Source organism: Dasypus novemcinctus, chromosome 26 (genome assembly GCF_030445035.2).
Source record: "Dasypus novemcinctus isolate mDasNov1 chromosome 26, mDasNov1.1.hap2, whole genome shotgun sequence".
NCBI classification, from domain to species: domain Eukaryota; kingdom Metazoa; phylum Chordata; class Mammalia; order Cingulata; family Dasypodidae; genus Dasypus; species Dasypus novemcinctus.
Genome location: NC_080698.1, coordinates 7,197,846 through 7,216,480, shown reverse-complemented (window position 1 = coordinate 7,216,480; position 18,635 = coordinate 7,197,846). Strand labels below are relative to the sequence as shown.

General features: G+C 50.8%; 1 protein-coding gene across 1 annotated transcript; it reads right to left on the bottom strand.

The window, feature by feature from the left end:
• Window positions 1-11,815: 11,815 nt before the first annotated feature.
• RTP3 (receptor transporter protein 3) lies at window positions 11,816-15,951 on the bottom strand. The gene is made up of 2 exons (XM_058288834.2): window positions 15,797-15,951; window positions 11,816-13,884 (listed from the first exon to the last, which is right to left on the bottom strand). The coding sequence occupies exons 1-2, from the start codon at window positions 15,949-15,951 to the stop codon at window positions 12,315-12,317; spliced, it is 1,725 nt and encodes a 574-aa protein (XP_058144817.1). The 3' UTR covers window positions 11,816-12,314.
• Window positions 15,952-18,635: the final 2,684 nt, after the last annotated feature.

Genomic DNA, 18,635 nt, shown 5'->3' with positions numbered 1-18,635 from the left:
CTGTGTCCTCGTGGGAAGAAACCCCTTGGCTCTGGAGACTTCTGGCTCCAAGCGCCGTTTCCTGTTTTCTTGGAGATTTCTGACTGATTCGGGGATGCCTGTCTCACTCAGAATTTCCCCCATTCTAGAGATCCTTAATCTCACCCCCGCCACCTAAAATGGGGAATTCAAGTTCAGTCCCCCCAAAAAACCACGCCTCTGGGCTGTCTCCTTCATAACCTTAAAACTCTGTGCCCGGAAGGAGACATCAGACCTAAAAAGCTCATTCTCTTTGACCTCTGTGTGGCCGTAATACAAATTGGACAACGAAAGTCAATGGCCGATTTCCAAGTTCTCCGAGACTTAGAGAACTTTATCCAGGGCAGCGGCAGATGGCCAGAGATCCCTCATGTTCCGGCATTCCTTTCCCTTCCCTCCTTCTGCCAATCCTGCCCTTCCTACTGAATTCTTTTTTCACACCATGAACCTCCTCAGAAACCTTCCTCATCATCACTCCCACTCCCTAAAACTTCTGCACACTCCAACTCCGATCCCGCACGCCCCCCAGCTCCTCCTTCATACAACCCTCCGGCATTATCTCCAACTCCCCCTCCACCCTTCCCCATCCCGCCTCCATCATCCCGCCTCCATCATCCTGCCTTCTCCCCTTCCCTTCTCCCCAGCTCATCCTCCTCCTGTGCCCAGCCCTCCGCCGCCAGCACGCACCTCCTAACCCCACGCAGGCCCAGCTCCTCTCTTACCGCCCTGGGAAGGAGCAGGAGCTGAAGTAATAGAGTACACATTCCTTTCTCACTCTCAGATTTAAGCCAGAGAGAGGACCGCTTAGGAGCTTTCTCTGAAAACCTTTACATCATTCTTTCCACCTGTCTATCCCCAGAAGAAAAAAAAACGTTTTTGGCACGCAGCCCAAACCCTTGCAAATACCCTAAACCACAAAACACTGCCAACAGCCCTGTCAAAACCACAGCAGTCCCTCAGAAAAAAAAAACACAAAAACAACAACACCCTAGCTGTAAATCCTCCACCCTCCAGGGTTCCCAACAGACACCATGCCCCAGGCAAGTACAAAAGTACCCACCAAGGCCACACTTCAAATGCAAAAAGCCTGGGCACTGGACCAAGCAGCGCCCCAAACCACAACCTCCTCCAGGGCTGTGCCCGCTGTGCAAGCAAGAAATCCACTGCAAGTCCCCTTGTCCCCAGGTGTCTCAGGGCAAAAGGGCATCGGTGACCCAGTCGGACCCAACCCCCGGCTTCACCCCCCCAGACCTTCTGGAACTGGCAACAGACGACGAAAGGTACCCAGGAACCGTGCAGGCCCCCACACCTGTCTCCAGAGCAGAACCTCAGGTAACTCTGATGGTGGCAGGTAAGCCAATTAATTTCATATCTTATTAATACAAAAATCACTTACTCTGCCCTTCCCAAAGCCCCTAAACCCTTTACTCGCTCCTCAATCTCAATAATGAAGGTCAACAGCATAGTTTCACAACCCCTCTTTTTACTGGACCCACTAAGAAGCCACCTGTTCACCCACTCCTTCCCTCCTCTGCTCCCCCTTTTTCTGCCAAATTCTGTCAATCCCGAAATCTAAAATACTAAAATTCCTATCATTGCAGCCCATTACAAACCAGTCACAGTTCAACTAAAAAATCCTACCCACATCCCATGGAAACCCCAACATCCTGTCCCTCTCGATGCTCTGCAAAGTATCAAACCTACAATTACTTGCCTCTTCCAAGTAAACCTTTAGCTTACTCCTGACCTTTGAGTCTAAATGTACTCCTACAAAGTAATGATCCAAAATATTTATTTTAAATATCTAAATTTCTAAATTAAAGCTTAACTGCATTTATACTGTTTAAATATTCCAAACTGGTTGCTGATTACTAATTAAAATATTTCCAAGAACAAGCTTGCATATTAAAGGCAACACTTATTCCAGAAAAATCTGAAAAGTAAAAAATCAGAAATGTGAAATAATAGAAAACTTAGAAACGGCCATACCAAAAAAGTAAGAATTATAAGCCAAATTGGTGAGCTTCGTAGCTCTGTTTTTGTGTCTAATGAAATCATCAGTGTGACTTGTTTAATTTTAATGGTAATTGTATGCTATAAGAAATTTGCTTTGAAACCATTTCCAAAGTTGTTTTGGTAAGCTAAATATGGAAGGTGTATAGAATGTGTTATTTTTATTTTTATATTTTTTTGTATTAAGGGAACAGAAAGAATAAAATATGGGACAAAACCTGAATAAATGCAGAAAGTGCAGAAGGTGTATGGAAAGGAATTTTTGTGGTTAAAGTTGAATAAGATTTATTGGGTCTATCTATAAAGTTTTAAAAGCCATAGTGCCAAATAATATACCAGTGCAAAGTCAAAATTTTGTTCTTTCTCTGTTAAAGTAACAAAGTTTCTTAAATTGTTGGTCTGTTTCAGCAAAAGTTTACAGTTTTTCTCCTGACTAATCAATGTACAAAAAAGTCTCTTTTATCAAAATAACTTCTTGTACTTTAACCTTATTAGTTTCTGTGGCCGTGTAAGAAAAACAAGTCCTATCACTGTTAAAAGAACATAATGGTCAAACTTGCTTTCTCAAAATCAAATCCTGAAAAGTATCTTTTATTTCAAATTATTTTTAAAAATTTGCTCTTTCACCTTAAAAAAGTGAAGTAATAAAATAGTTGAGTTCATTTAATATGTTATAACTTAAATGACATGTTTAGAAAGTGCTATAGTTAAAATAGATTCTTTAACCCTGTTAAAGTTGTACAAATAAAAGGTGCATATGAATACTTAAAAGGTGTATAAAATTCCTGAAAATTTAACAATGTTTCACCATAATACTAGATTAAAATATAATGTTGTTAATCATGGTTTTAATTATTATTAAAAATGGTATGTATCACAAAAACAACCTCTCCACCTGGAAATCAAAAAGCAAATGCTTTAACTCGTACTTGTCTGATTTACACTGAAAGCTGCCACAGGGCAGATGCTTTAACTCAAACTTGTCCAATTCACATTGAAAGCTGCCACGGGGTGATATATAACAGTAAGCTATCGTAAATTAAAGTAACACCACTGCCATATGCAGCAACCCTAAATATTGTTAGTTTATTAAAAAAATTAATATCCAGTTATGTCACTATCACTTTGTTTTCAAACTTGCTAAAGCTTTTTCTAGTATCTCCTTAGGCAAATCAAGGCAGCCTGTATTCATCTTCAAGTGAAAAAGCCGGTAGATTTTCCAGTGCTTTCCCAAGGCTGTGTGCATAGCCCTATCATCTATTCTGGCCTGGTGACAAAAAAAAAAAAAAAAAATCTGGCTGCATGAAAAATCTGTAGCTATAGCCCTATTTTGTTATATTAATAATATGTTAACCAATAATTCTTTTTACAGAATTAAAAGAAGCATCAAAAACAATGGTATCTTAAAAACCTGAAATGAGCAAACAATTGAAAAAAGCCATTGAATCCAAGCTGCTCTGTCAAATTCTTAAATGTTCTTTACTTGGATAAAACAAAAACTATTACCTTCCACTGTAATTGATAAAGTACAAGGTTTTCTCACATTAATAGAGCTTATAATATTGTTAAGATACTGAAAACCCTTCATCCCTCATTTAGCTCAAATATGAAAACCACGGTATGTGTTAACCTAGAAAAGTTGTTCATGGAAATAAGAGAACCTCCAGCTGACTGCTTTGAAAAAAAGCAGGGAGGGCAGTGGCACAAGCGTAAGCAGTAAAGGAGTGAATTCTCATTTACCTTGTAAACTGAATGTAGCCAGCACCAACATTAGCTTTAAGTAAAGTGTATGGCAGAGGCAACACTCTAAACAAATAAAATTGCAAAAGGGACCAAATGACAATATAGCCCCTTAATAAAAAACAATAATAACAAGTGTGTGCAGCATACCACGCCCTGTTGCAAGTAAAAAGCTTAACCAATTAGTGTCCCTCACTCTGAAAACTGCCACCTCTATCTAAAGGTGGATTGCAGATAGAAAAAACAAGACCAGAACAATGAACTGTTGTAAACCACCCTCTGTGGAAAAGAAATCTATGGAAAGACATCTGGAATGCCTGCCAGCAGCAGCAGGGAACTGTCTATCATATCCCTGCCCACTCCTCTAACACCCCTCGAGACTGTTAAAGCAAATACCCTTGTGAAGATCCAAAGCCAGACCACTGAACCCCGAGAAGCAGGAGAGTGGCTCTGTAAGAAAAACGGGCATCGTGACTGCTGAACCCTGCAGCAGCACACCAGTTGCTTGCTGCCCGCCAGCAGCTCATGGGCATCATCTGTGAGTATCCACTGTGCTCACTCAGCAAGTGGACATCAGTCCCCGCCCACTCTCAGAAGAAACAAGTATGCTTTCACTACTACAAACACTGCAATGAAACTCTTGTAACCAGCCAACTACTATTTGTTGCCTAAAAATGTAAGTACCTGTATAAAATGCCAGCCACCCTACAGCCCAAAATGAAAAACGATAAAAATTTTTTGTGGCCTATGCCTCAAACTATACAAACATAGAAAAATAAAGTCATTTTAGCCATACTATGTAGCCTTGCAGGATGAAAATCTTAAGTCCATGAAAAACAAAAATCACCCAAACATTGTTATAAAACCAGTTAATAATCTGAAGTCTCCTGTTCCTGCTAAAACTCTATGTATGTCTATGTAAACTCTTCTTATACCTAAACTAATTTTTAATGTCACTCACAGCATGTGGCCCATCAAGTAAGTTATATTAATAATCTAGCTACTGACCCTAGGTCTGATCGGTTTTCCTCATTATCTTAGCCCTGAATCTCATAGTTCCTTCCCATATTCACCCCACTAATAACACTCCTTCTTTTAATATTAGCAGGATCGTACATTCTCCATGCTATCATGCAGTTCAATCAAACAACAGTCTGGAACTTCACCCAGAATGACATGGACAACCTCCTCCTAGTGCATGAGATTCAATACCAGCCATTAGCCCCCAAGACACCATCACAGTGACCCGATGAGACCCCGCTCCACCCTCAACAGCAGGAAGGAGCCCGAGATAATAGCTATGGAAATCAAACACGGCTCTCCGCATTCCTCTCTTAATTTTTTCAACCTTAAAATCAATCCTTTTACCTATTATAACACCATTACTGCTGAGACCAGCTCAGCAATAGGTTTGCATGAAGGGAAGGCGGCACAGAACTGAAGAAATAAAAGGACAGAAAGAAAGACACAAGAGAGAAAATAAAGATGGGACCAGGGGACTCAACAGCTTCTGAAACTGAGAGTCTTGACCCTAGTTTCCACATCGTATTTATTAGAAATTACAAAGCAGTAGTCGTCTATGTTTATTTTCAAGGTTGTTTGTTATTAAAGCTGCAGCTCCTGCAATACTAGGGAAGAGGCCAAACAAGGTTCAAATGCCTCCCCATGCAAACAAGTTTCATGCTGACCAGACGGCATTCCATCTAGTCAAGGCTGATGTTCCTAAGCCCACACCTTTTACCTGCGTTATGGAGACGTTTCAACTTCAAGCCAGATTCCCACATTCAAATTCAAGCCATTTCCCCACACGTTACTGTTGTTACTGCTGCTGCTTCTTTTTGGTCCTTGTCTCTTACAGCTTCCTGTCTAACTCACACACCGAATCGTATGGTCAACAACCCAGGAATACATAAACTGCGTCTTTCTGCTGCCTGAGGGACAATATCAGCCCCTGAGGGACCCGAAACCACAGCCCACTGGACAGGATGAAGAGAACTTTTCTCCAGCAGGAAGTAGCCAGATGGAGCCGATGCCCCCAAGCGCCTCACCCTCCCATCCTGCTCAGGACCATATACCCCAATACCGAGGTCCCCCAACATAGACATATACACAAAGAGTTAGCAATGTTAGAGGGCCCCCCTCGCTAGGTTTGCAATAATTAACAAGCTGTGACTCAGTTCCCCATCATGCACTGAGGAAAGACAAGCCCCCCATAAGCCGACGTGTCTGGAAGCACGGCACCTCCCCACAGGTTGAACAAAGAAACCAGGTGGAGACAGGAGTAAAGGGAGAGAGAGACCTTCATCCCTGCAGATCACAGCACCACCCGCTCCTCCACGTTCCCAGAAAACCTCACTCCCTCGCCCACCCCCTCCAGCCACGCAGGGCAAGTTCTCACCTCCAGGGCTTCCTGTTGGCCCCTGCACCTCTCTCGGACCCTCGACCCCTCCCCTCCCACCGACTATCGTTTCCCCACCTAGCAATGCACTGTATAAATTCAAATCCCCCCTTTCCAGAAGTGGGCTGAAGTCTCTCTTAAGACGCCCACCATGCTGGTGGGGAGGCTGACGTCTATTCTTCAGACCCCCTCTGTTGGGAGAGCTTCCCAATAAACTTTCTGCCTGCAGTCAGTCTCCGTGTCCCAGGGTCCCCCTTTTCTCCAGCATTGCCTAATACAAATGACAATCAGTAAGTGTCTGAAAATGAATTGCAAGTCTCAAGAACTTACCCACACATTTCTACTGTGTTCCCAACGTTTATCTCTGTGCTGAGATGCACAAATATTACTTCTGATGCTCCCCTGAACTTGCCTCTTTAAAAAGGTGGCATTTTCTTACTTTTGGGAATCGCATGTTAAGTCTGGCTTAGAAACACACTCGACGCAAACCAAAGCTCTCTGCAACCTGGCCTGGAGTCTCAGTTCTCAGGCCAGCTAGGCGGTAACACTTCAGGGCTAATTTTGCTTCCTCTTCACCTTTGCCATATTTTACTTTTAAAATAGTCTCACTATAGAAGAGAGGACAATACAATCACTAAATAACACTGTAATTAAGGTGGCTTGGCAATTTAGGTAATTAAGAGTCTTACTATAACCGAGCAAGCCGGATTCTCCGGGGCTGAGCTTGCTTAGTAATTGAATCTGATAAATTAAAACACCACCCCTTCCCTGGGGATCGCTTCCTGTCCTTAAGTTCCTGCGTCTATATCTGAAGTTTCTAGCAAGCAGATACTGCTTTTTTGTTCAAGTTCACATTTTGAACCAGAGAACTCTCCATCTACAAGCCAGCTGCTGGGGCACTACCGTACCCTAGCGAAGACTGAGGACCTGACCGGGACACCTAACGACGGTGCACGAGAGCTGCTCGCTAGGGGCTGAGGACTGTTGGCTCCGCCAGCTCAGGAAGTCGGGTGGGCAGAGCCATTCAGTGTCCTGGGCAGTGCTGCCAGTAGGGTCAGAGACCCAGGGGCCACAAGCACATTTCTGGAGCAGGTAGCCGAGACTCCACCTGCCCCACTGTACCAATACCTTGCTTCAGCGCGCCCCTGTGGCGGTGTGGAGTTCACTTACCACCAGCAGGGAAGGGCCCTCCCCGGGGGGTTGGCAGGCACTGCTGGGGCTACCTCGGGCGGACGCGAAGGATGGAGGCCACGGGAAGTCCCCCCAGTAGGTGGGAGAGTATGCTTGAGGATACATTTTTCATCTATTTTCTTAAACTTATCATAGTCATTAAAACATCCGTGAGGAGAATTTCCTCTCCCGGCTAAGATGGAGCAACAACATCTCAGCCTCAGGAAGCAGGTCAGGATAAAAGCAGGTCGAAGGCAGAATTCTGCTGGAGGAACAGGCATTCCTGGGCAAGCAGGCCGCAGCGGCGCCTCTCGGTCTGCAGGCCTTCTGGCTTTCGGGTGGTGCAGGCATGCTACCCGCATATGTGACAAGGCAAGCAGGACCGTGCTCTGATGTCAAAACACCCGATCAGCCCACAGCAGCCCCTGCTTAGCGGGGAATGTGGGGCCAGGGTTTTAAACCCACTGCTCTCTCCTCCAGGTGGGATGCTGGGGTCTTCAGTCTCCTCCTTCATCCATGGGTGAGGGAAGAGATGCCCGTATAAGCACTTATATTGCTCATCACTAATTTCACTAGTAAAAATTACCTCACATGTCTTCTATGCTAATCAGCAGTCCCTTGTAGAAACATCTGAAACCTAGCATGCTTTCTCTGGAGTGAGGATCTCAGGGGCTAACGAATGCCAGTCAGCCTCTGGAATGTGCATTTCGGATTTGTGTCCTCCCAACGCTGACCGGCCATCCTCAGAGTGTAGATGACCCATTAAAGATACACATGGACACACACACACACACCAGGATCTAAGTATTTAGAAGGAAATCACCAGGAATGATGGGAAGACATCACCTCCCGGAGGAAAAAGCAGGCTGGGAGGGTGGGTGGTGGCAGCTGAGAAGACAGTGACAAGCCACGAGATGAGAGCCAAGAAGACTGGACACTGACCGGCTGCTCACCAGAAGCGAAGCCACCTTCTGCTCAAATGCCCCAGATTCACGCGGCCCACCACGGCGGCCACACGTGGCTATTAAGCACGTGGAACGGGGCTAGTGTATCTGAGGAACTGAACTCTTAATTAAACGTAAATTTTAAAACCGATTGTTGGCTCAGCTGCTGAACAACTTTAATTATGTTTGAAACGACTTAGGTATATGAATCTACTTTTTCAGCTGTACCTTTTATGAAATCTACATACAGATTGAGCATTTCTGATGAAAACATAATGTCCGAATTGTGTTGCGAATTTTAAATACACAATTTCAAAGACTTAGTACAAAAATAGAAGTGGAACGTATTTCACTAATAATTTTTATATTGCTCACATACTGAAATGACAGTATTTCACACATGTTGTGTGAAATAAAGTGGGTCATGAATATTAATTTCACCTGGTTCTTTTTACTTTTTAAATGTGGTTATTGGAAAACTTTAAATTACTCGTGTGGTTGGCATCAGGTATTTCTATCAGGCTGCACTGCCCCCAATGAAGGTGATCCTGCAGGAGACGAAGGTCAGTGTACCAGATGGCCGGCTTAGCTTCCGCCTCTCCTGTGCTAGAGGACAGGAGCCTTGGCGTGAGGGCCGGGCTCATAGCCTGGGTCACCTGGCCAGGGAGTCACGCCTGGTCTTGGGATGAAGCAAGCACTGGCCTGATGGATACTGTGAGGAGATTTCATGGACTTAAATTATCGCTGAGTTGATTCCATCTATGGCTGCTTACGTCTACAATCAACAGAGGAGATGGCTTTCGACAACGAGACTTGAAGGCCTTCAAAGACCTGAGAAGGGATGACTTCAGCAGTCAGAAGGGGAATTCCCATCTCTCCCTCAGCCAGCCAGCCTCTCCTGGGGAAGTCACTGAAACCTTCGCTGGAATTCCCAGCTTGCAGCCTGCCCTGTGGAATTCGGACTCGTGTATCCCCACAGTTTTGTGAGACAATTTTATAAAACCTCATATAATTTACACATGTCTCCTGCTGGCTCTCTTTCCCTAGAGAACCCTGACTAATGCCCTTGATGGTGGGTGAGGCATTTGACAACGCTGCAGAGGTTTTCCATTAACAAACCCCCCAAAACCCTTTTCTGGTTCTGGCCATAGGTTTGGACTAATCCTACCCCCAAAAGAGCAATAAAAGCTGGGTAAAAGCAAGAAAATGAATGTCAGAAAGCGTTGAAGAGCACCCAGCACTGACAGGCCTGGAGAGCTGGGGTCCTCGTGAGAAGAGACGCTCTCGAGGTCAGCCCCATCTCGACCCTGGCTTCCACTTGTGGACAATTTCCAAATTCAACACATTGTTTTACCTGACTGAGGAGACAGAAGTTGGAATTTGAGGCTGCTCAAGCATGTAGAATTTGAAGGGCAAAATCCCAGGGAGAAGGGACCTGCAGAGACGAGGCCCCAAATTCTGCACTCAAATTTCCCTCAAGTCTCCAGCTGATTCCTCAGATGTGCACGCAGAGGGTGATGTTCCAAGAAAAACCAGGAACATAAAAGCAGCTGGAGGCTGAGGCTGCAGCAGAGCTCTGGGCAGCCCTGCCGTGCTGGGAAGTGGGAAGTTGGAGGGAAGGCCCAGAGAGGTGGAGGGGCCTCGTACACCCCTGGCTTCCAGTGACACCACAAGAAGCCCCATCCTGGGATAAAGGGCACGGTCTGCGACGAGGGACCACTCCCCAGGAGCATGGGCTGGGACCTCCAAACAAGGGCACGAGTGGCATAGACCAGGTCCCCACAATGTCCAAAACCAGGCCCGGACAGGCTTCTCGTCATGCAGATCGTCCAGCCCTCAGCGAGGCCGGGGCAGAGCTCTGCAAGGCTGCCTCGGCCCCGGAGGACGGCTGTCAGCGTGGGCGGCCACCCACCTCCAGGCCCCCGGGGTCCTTCGCAGCCACCTGTCTACTGTTGAACCACAGCAGGGGTGGTGTCCAGCAGGGCAAGCACTCACTCACAAGAGATATATAGATACATATATTTTTTCTTTTCCCCTAACACTTGTCTATCAGTTCTTGGTCATTTGTTCTTCCATGTGAATTAAACAATTTATTTCTCAGGGTCAGAAATAGTGTGTCCTTTGCCACTTGGTGAACTAGGATCACATGTTAATACAACCAAGGAGGGAACAGACAGAAGTAAATGGGTGGTGAGTGAAATGGGGACCTCCATGTGGCAGTTTGGGGTTGTTTATGAATTCCAAAAATAGATACTGGATTGTGTGTGTAAACTGGTCTGTTCGTCTGGGTGCACTAGATTGTATTAGATTCAGAGGTGTCACTTTTACTTTATTAAAGCAAGATTAGGGCTTGTATTTGACCACGTCGTTAGGGTGACTTGGTCTGAGTCCCCACCCCCTTGGTGGGGATAAAACAGACTCACACACAGAAGTAGACACACGTGGAGAGGCAGGTGCGTGAGGAAAGAGAGGCTCCATCAGACGCGGCAGAGGCCGCGAGACAGTGCCCCACAGACACGGCTCGGGCACAGAGACGAGCCTGGTGGTCTACAGCTGATCTTGTGAAGAGAGCGGAGCAGCTGAACCCCGAAAGAAACAAGCCCTGGGGAGAGAGACGAGCCTTATGCCAGCCCGCAGCTGAGAGCAGAAGAAGCTGGACCACGGAGCCTGGGGAGGAAGGAGGGAGGCTGAGCCCTCGCGGGCTTGCCCGCCATCTTGCTTCAACACGTGGCAACAGACTTTGGGTGAGACAGTACCTCCTATGGTGCTTCCTTGAGTTGGACTCTTAGGGCCTGGTAACTGTAAGCTTCTACCCCAAATAAATACCCTTTATAAAAGCCAACAGAGTTCTGGGCTTTGCATCAGCACCCCTTCGGCTGACAAATACACCCCACGTTTCACTCTGAAGCCAGAGCGCAGAGACCCCATTCGTCAGCCTGGCGTGAGCTGTCCGCTCGTTCACACGTCCTCCACGGGGTCTTCGAGCATACACTGGCCTTCAGCGCCTCCTCCCTCGTTAGGAAGCAGGGGAGAGGGGAGTGGGAAGTGGGGCGCCGCTAGAACCAGAGGCTAGAACAGGTGCGCAACAAATGAGCCCCCCACAGCACCAGGAGGGATGAAAGGAAACGCGGCAGTGACGGGCACTTCCGGAGGGGCTGGCAACCTGCATACGCTGCTCTAGCGGCCAGGAAGGGACAGAGGAAAGACCTAGTAGTGGAAAAGAAAGGCTGCACCCAAGCGAAGGTGGGAGGGGCCGTGTCAGGTGTCAGCTGACAGGTGGGAGGCAGGCTGGTCAGGATTTGAGGATGGCACCAGGTGCAGGGCGCAGGGTGGGGCTAGACTTGGCCCACCTTGGAGCTGCCGGGACAAGTGGACTCAGTAGGAAGGGACAGAAAGAGGGAGGGGGTAGGGGCGGGGTGAGTGAAAAGATGTGTTCGCTGCAAATGGCTTAATTTTAGCCACATAAGTGGAAGAATTCACATTTCTAGGTAAAACGTTGTGGGAATGACTCTTAAAAAATTGTTCTCGTTAATCAGAACAGAATTTTTCTTTTATTTTAAAGCTACTTGTTTTCAGACTCCTGGTGAAGGTCCATCTGCAAACTTCCACACTTTAGATCAGGGTCCCCAACATTTTTTATCGTGCAACCCTATCAAGGAAAGAGTTGAGCGTACACTCTAAATGTATGTCTATTTATTTACACCTTACCTCACTATAGTAATAAATTAATGCACATGATAAAAAAAACATGCCACAAGAAATAGTTAATTTGAAAGAGAGAAAGAAAAACAAAATTAAACGGAATTTTCAAGGTCTCTCCCCGCCTCCGTGGTCTCGCCGTGGCCCTCCGCCGTGTGGCCCCAGCTGTGGAGCCCGCTGCGCTAAAAGCAGGTTCAGCCTAAAGCTTTAGACTCCAAAGCCCCCACAGTCCACCCTCAGAGGCGCTGTGCACGGCGTTGGCGAGAGGGCTCGCGGGTTTCCGAAGCGCTCCGGATGATTCTGTGAGCCATGCAGGCTTCAGACTCGGCTCTCTAGAAAATGGATGAAATTGTCGTGGTTTTTATAACAACCACGACAATAATTACGATGAGGCAACAGCAGCAAATGCGTGAACTCCCGTGCCAGGCATTCGGGCACGTGGGACAAGAGAGTGGCTCACGTGAGGGGGGCATCTGGACTCTCCTCTCCACCTGGCAACTGGTGTTGGCTCTTGGGCTCCAAGAAGTGGGGAGACCCATAGACGGTGTGGGGGGACTTCCTCTGCTCAGCTCAGGCTGCCCTCTCACCGTACCCCATGTGGTGTGGCTGCTTGGGGGAGAAGGCATTTGAGCGACGATCCTAAGGGCAGGTAAACGTAATGGTGACACTTGTGGGGTTAGAAATCTTGGAGCAGCTGGTGGTGTGGGTTCGCTTCTGACTTCGGGAGCACTGGCAGCCTTGGAGGTCTTAGAGACTTGAGGGTAAGCTGCTGTCCCAGGGAGCGGGTCTGATTTGGGGGGTGGTTGTGCGCAGGGGATGTCGATGACGGTAGCAGCATCTCTGGGCCCCGCGGTCTTCTTAGAGGGGGCGGGCAGCGAGGGGGGCCCTGCTGGCTGCTGGCCTGGAGCAGCTGGTGATGTGGGTTTGCTTCCGACTTTGGGAGCACTGGCAGCCTTGGCGGGCTTAGAGACTTGAGGGCAAGCTGCTGTCCCAGGGAGCGGGTCCGATTTGGGGGGTGGGTGTCCGCAGGTGATGTGGATGAAGGTAGCAGCATCTCTGGGCCCCGCGGTCTTCTTAGAGGGGGCGGGCAGCGAGGGGGGCCCTGCTGGCTGCTGGCCTGGAGCAGCTGGTGATGTGGGTTTGCTTCCGACTTTGGGAGCACTGGCAGCCTTGGCGGGCTTAGAGACTTGAGGGCAAGCTGCTGTCCCAGGGAGCGGGTCCGATTTGGGGGGTGGGTGTCCGCAGGTGATGTGGATGAAGGTAGCAGCATCTCTGGGCCCCGCGGTCTTCTTAGAGGGGGCGGGCAGCGAGGGGGGCCCTGCTGGCTGCTGGCCTGGAGCAGCTGGTGGTGTGGGTTTGCTTCCGACTTTGGGAGCACTGGCAGCCTTGGCGGGCTTAGAGACTTGAGGGCAAGCTGCTGTCCCAGGGAGCGGGTCCACTTTGGGGGGTGGTTGTGCGCAGGGGATGTCGATGACGGTAGCAGCGCCTCCGGGCCCCGTGGCCTTCTTAGAGGGGGCGGGCAGTGAGGGGGGTGCTGCAGACTGCTGGCCCGGGTCTAAACCACTCCGAGCACAGAAGCCTTGCAGACATGCCTCGCAGTTGTGGCTGTCGTGTGGCCCTTCAAGAGCGATTTCCTTGACCGTGCGGAGCTCCTCCATCGACTGAGACATTTCTCTGTAGCATTTCTTCAGAATCCGGAACACGAGGTTGCTCAGGGCCCTGGAGATGTTCTCTTGCCTGAACTCAGGGACCTCAAACTGAGGCTGGGAGCACTTCTGACACCTCTGGGAAAAGATGCGCATCTTCACACGGCCCCTGGACTCCGCCGCGCTCCAGTGCATGTGGAAGAGGACCTGAACTTGGGCCGAGGCCCAGCTGCGCGAGCAGGAGGAGCACTGGAACCTGCGGAGACAGGAGACGCGACCTTCAGCTTGGCTTGATGCCAAGATCGTGGGCTGCTGCCAGAGGGAGGAGGAGCCCCGACAAGGCAGGGCCTGCTCTCGGTAAGGGCCATCGGTAAGGGTGGAAGACACCACCGGGCTCCTTGCCCCCAGCTCCCTTCTGCCGCCACCGCGCTGGGTGACACACAGCCTTCGACCGTGAAGGGAGCAGATACAAGCTGCCAGAGCGCCAGGGGTCCTGGGCTTCTTCTGAGTCCAACACGCTCATTTTACTGGGAACTTGACAGGCCCAGAGACCCCGTGGGTGCAGGAAGCCAAGTGAGGACCGAACCCCAGTTTCCTGACTCCAAATCAAGACTGCTTTGGATTTAGATTTAAATGGCTCAAAGGCGGCCATTCCTTTAATTCCTGGGGCCCCTGAACGGCAATCCACAAACAGACACAAGCGTGCTCGTAAGCCCCGGACCCACAGATCAGCAGCGCTGCCTTCTGCTCGGTTGCCCAGGGTCCCCTGATGTTCCAGGGAGATCTCAGTGTCGAGCTCCCCCTTCGTTCGCTCTCCCTCCCTCCAACCCAATTCCTTTGCTTAAGGGAGCCTGGGAAGCTTCATATTCGGAGGGCCCCTGGCCTTGCAGGGTACAAGCCTCAGCAGGAAGGAGAGCAGTCCTCAGAGCTTACATATGTGGATGAGTACATGTTCGGACAGGTGGAGAGAAGAGAAGGCAGGGAAGCACCTGATCCCACCCGGGACAGGAGTTACGGCAGGACCGCCTTTGCAGTATGGCAGTGACACTGCTCACCCTCACGGTTCCCAGCCTCCTTGCCGTTGGGAAGGGGCTGTGTGGCCAGTGGGCCAATCGGATGTGGGCAGGTGCGATCCATGTTACTTCCAGGTTTGGCCACAGAAGCACTTGAGACTCTCCGCCCCTCTCTTCCTGTGCCTTGGTGGCCCTGGAGGCAAATCACTGCTATTCCAGGGCTCCTATGTTACCGCGGCCTAGCCAAGCCTTGACTACCTGAAAGCAGGGCCACCCAAAGTCTGGGATGGTGAACTGGAGGGGCCTGGGGAGAATGAGCCAGTTAACATTTGGTTCCCCTATCTTCAGTACAGCACCCACCCACGGGACGAAGGTGAGGGTGAAATGAGGGAACTCGCCAGAAAACTCGGCCACTGTGATTTGCCCTCGCTGGGGGTCCCTCAGGGTCGGGGCTGGAAGGGGGCCTTGGGCCTTGTCCTCTGGGCTGTGCCAGCTCAGAGTTCAAAGACCCCACAGGTAAGTGGACTTTGCTCAGGAGCCCGAGGCCGGCTCTCAGCCTGGGAAAACCGCTGGGTGGGAGGAGAGCCATTTCCTCCGCTCAGACCCGTCCCCGGAGAGGAGGCCCCAGGCGGGCAGCAAGCCCCGAAGGCTTGGATCCCGTCCCAGGGCTTCATCCTTTGTGCCCGGTGGGCAATCACCCCCTGCCCCGGGGCTTGGCCTTCCCACCTGGAAGAGAGAGCACTGGACTTCGGGTGGTCTCTAGGGGTCCTTTTATTTCAAAAAAGGTTCCATCAGCTCCGTGTAGAGGGGCCCGTGGCTGCACGTCGCTCAGCGTGGGGCCCCGTGGCAGGAAGCATACCCACTGAGCCTGTCCAGCCTGGGGCGAGGGAGTCACCCGCCGTCCCTCCCCTTCTCTTTTCCTCCCTGCTCCCCGAAGCCCACCCTCGCAGCCTGATTTCTCTACACCCAGACCTGCGATTGTTTGGGGTTCATTGCAATAAGAAAACAAGCTTCATCGAAGCTAACGCCTCCTGATCGATGGGCACCTAACTTCCCATCGCCTTCAAATGACAAGTGTGGCATTGGAACAAGAAAGGCGTCCAGCATGCGTAGTAAGAATTTCCTGGACTACGTCACCTGGCGGTGCCCGCTCACCTGGCGAAGACCCTCTGCTGGTATTGCAGCCACCCTGGCTTGAGGACGTGCGGTTGAAGGCCTTGGTCTAGTTGCAGGGTCCACGTGTGCCACGGCTTCACCTCCTGAATGAGCTCCTGAAACACCTGCTTCCACACCTCGATGTCCTGACCCATCTCCGCCACCGCCTGCCGGTCTGCAGCAGGAGGCCAGGGGTCCCTTGCAGCGCACAGAGGCTCAGACCTGCTCCCCGTGGCGCCCGGCCTGGGCCCCGGGACTTTGTCCTGAGGAGGGAGGCCAGTTGAGTCCCGCTCCAAGTTCAGAGGATGGCCTTAGGCTCCAGCACGAGGGATTTCTAAAGACACGGATTGCACAATTTCATCGATCAAAATCTTACCGAAAAAGAGCCCTGCACTGGGAAGTGGGAGGGCGGCCTGGGGCTGTCAGGCTGAGCCCTGTTGACTCACCTTTAACCTGGAACAATCTTTCTACCTCCTCCGGCCCTGCACAACCCTGCGGCTGTTCTTCCTGATTCCAGCCTCTGAGCACTCTCACACAGGGGCCGCCGTGCTCTTCACCCTGGAGCAGAGGCTTTGGGACGGCGGTGCCACCACGCAGCCTCACCCCGGCTGCCCGCCGCCTACTCAGGGCTCCGACCCCACCATGTGCCCGGTCGCCCTCGGATGGCCCGAGGCTGCCCGGCGGTAGGTGGGAGGAGGCGGCCCAAGGCTGAGTCTAACACCCTCAGACACCGAAGTGGAGCAGTCAGGGCGCTGCCAGGTGAGGTCCCAGGACCCCAAGTCGGCCCCAGGCAAAGCCGGGGCCAGGCCCCCTCCTCCTGCCTCCTCTTGGAGAGACTGAGAAAGGAGACGGATCCAGGAGCAGGGCAGGCTCTGGGAGATGCAGACGCGGGCTGACACCCAGGGACGAGGACAGGGTGCTGGCACCCACTGCACAAGAGCCAACTCGCAGACAGACTGGCCTTCCTTTCCACCTGCTGCCGCCCGTGTCCTCGACTCCACCGGGAAAGACTCAGTCGGGTCCTCTGGCCTGCCCCAGGGAGTCACGCAGAAGCCCGGGACACCCCCGGCCCTGCAGCCCCCCTCGGCTCTGCCCCACCTAAGGGCACTGTCCTGGTCCCACCTCCTTCCCCACTCTCCACTCCACCCGCGGGTCTTCAGCGGTGGAAGCCCCCACTCCCCAGCGCAGCCCCTGCCCAGGCTCAGACGCTGCCCTGCGCCCTGAGCCCCGACCCTGACCCAGAACCAGAACCACCCCAGGCCAGGCTGGCCCTCGCACCCGCCGCCGTAGCACCCACATCATCCTCCCTCAGGCGGCTCCTGCTCAGCCTTCAAGTTCCAGGGGGCCGCGCGGCGCAGCGCAGGTTCCGCATTCCGTTCCCGGTCCTGGGGCTGGCTGAAGGAATGCCTGGGCTCCCACTCCCAACTCCTGCTGGAGAGAGCAGCCTCAGCAAGGCAGGGTGCGGCGGCCCCCGCGCTCCCCTGCCGCGAGCCTCGCTGGATCGACACAGGTCTGCCTTCCTTTCTGGTCTGGAGTGCAATCTTGGGTGAAAACGTGAAATCAGTGCTGCGTCACAGAACCGTCAGGCCTCGCGGCTGGGCCTTTCTGGATAACCAGAGATGACGTGAAGAAAACTGCCCCCCGGGAGTTAGGCAAACTCACATTTATTACGTCTGCAGAGGTGAGGAGCCAAGGTCCGGCTAACGTGACTCAGGCCGGCCTCTCCGCGCTGCAGTTCCACTCCTGCTTAAATCCCCGTTACTCCCGAGCCTTCGCTTTGATGACCGTTAGTGTTTATGCATAGCGATGAACACACATAGCTGGTCATATAATTGCATGATTCGTATGTTCAGGAAATCATGCTTGCACAGACACTGCACGATCAAGGAAGGGGCGGGTGGCTCCACCCTTGGGTGGGACATTTACTATGTTACTTAAGCAAGTTGAAGCGGGGACAGCAAGGGGCTGCTTCTGCGCAGGTCCAGCCAACTGGCCGGAGCTGGTTTTCCTTTTTTGTTGCTTCAACAGGATGTTCTTGACCACCAAAAGCAGAATTTGGCACCAAGAGAAGGTTGAATCTCATTACCTTCTCATTTACATACAATTCTTTCCTTTGTATCCTAGCAACAGGGACAGAAACAAGTTACTTTCAGGTATTGGGTCATCCTACAGCCATCAATTCCCTCCTTCTAGTTGGCGATATTCTTTATTGCGGGGAAAGGGACGAAGCTCCGACCTTCTGTGACTACTTCCTGCTGACGCTGTGGGCGTTGATCTCTTAGAAAGCCATAGTAAGAGGGTGGTCCAGGAGGAAAAGTTAGAGTTTGCAACTGCTCTTAACTGAAGCCGTGCATGCATGGGATGAGCAGGGGTGCAATCGCCAAAAGAATGAAGATAATAATTAACGAAGGGGAGCAGCCACTTGGTGAGGCCAGATGGGTTCTAGGAGGAGAAATTATTTCCTATTTCCTGTATTATGAGGTTATTGGATGATTTGCCAAACAGGTATGTGGGAGGATTAGTATCTCCTCTCAGGGATACTTATTGGTGGTTTCTGTGAAAGAACAGACTTAGTATCTGGTAGAGTTTGTTTTTTCCTTTCTGAATAGGAAAGGCAGGTTCCCAACCGGCTCCACTGCATACTTCACTTCAGGTGTGGCCTCGGGGTTCGGGCCTCCTTTACCTGCTGGATCTGATAAGCAGTAGGCTTTTGCTCTGGCACGATGGACCCAGGAGTTGATTTTCTGTAACTTGCCCCTTCTGAGAGCAGGAGGGGCCAATGTAAAGCACCTGCCATCGTGCTACTGGAAGTTGTGCTTGGCCTCTATGTTCCATCTGG

Excerpts from the sequence above, each read along its gene's own strand:
- RTP3 (XM_058288834.2), bottom strand. The coding sequence starts at position 15,951 with ATGGGTCAGGACATCGAGGTGTGGAAGCAGGTGTTTCAGGAGCTCATT. Across the intron at positions 13,885-15,796 it reads CAGCAGAGGGTCTTCGCCAG|GTTCCAGTGCTCCTCCTGCT; the intron begins GTGAGCGGGCAC and ends CTGTCTCCGCAG.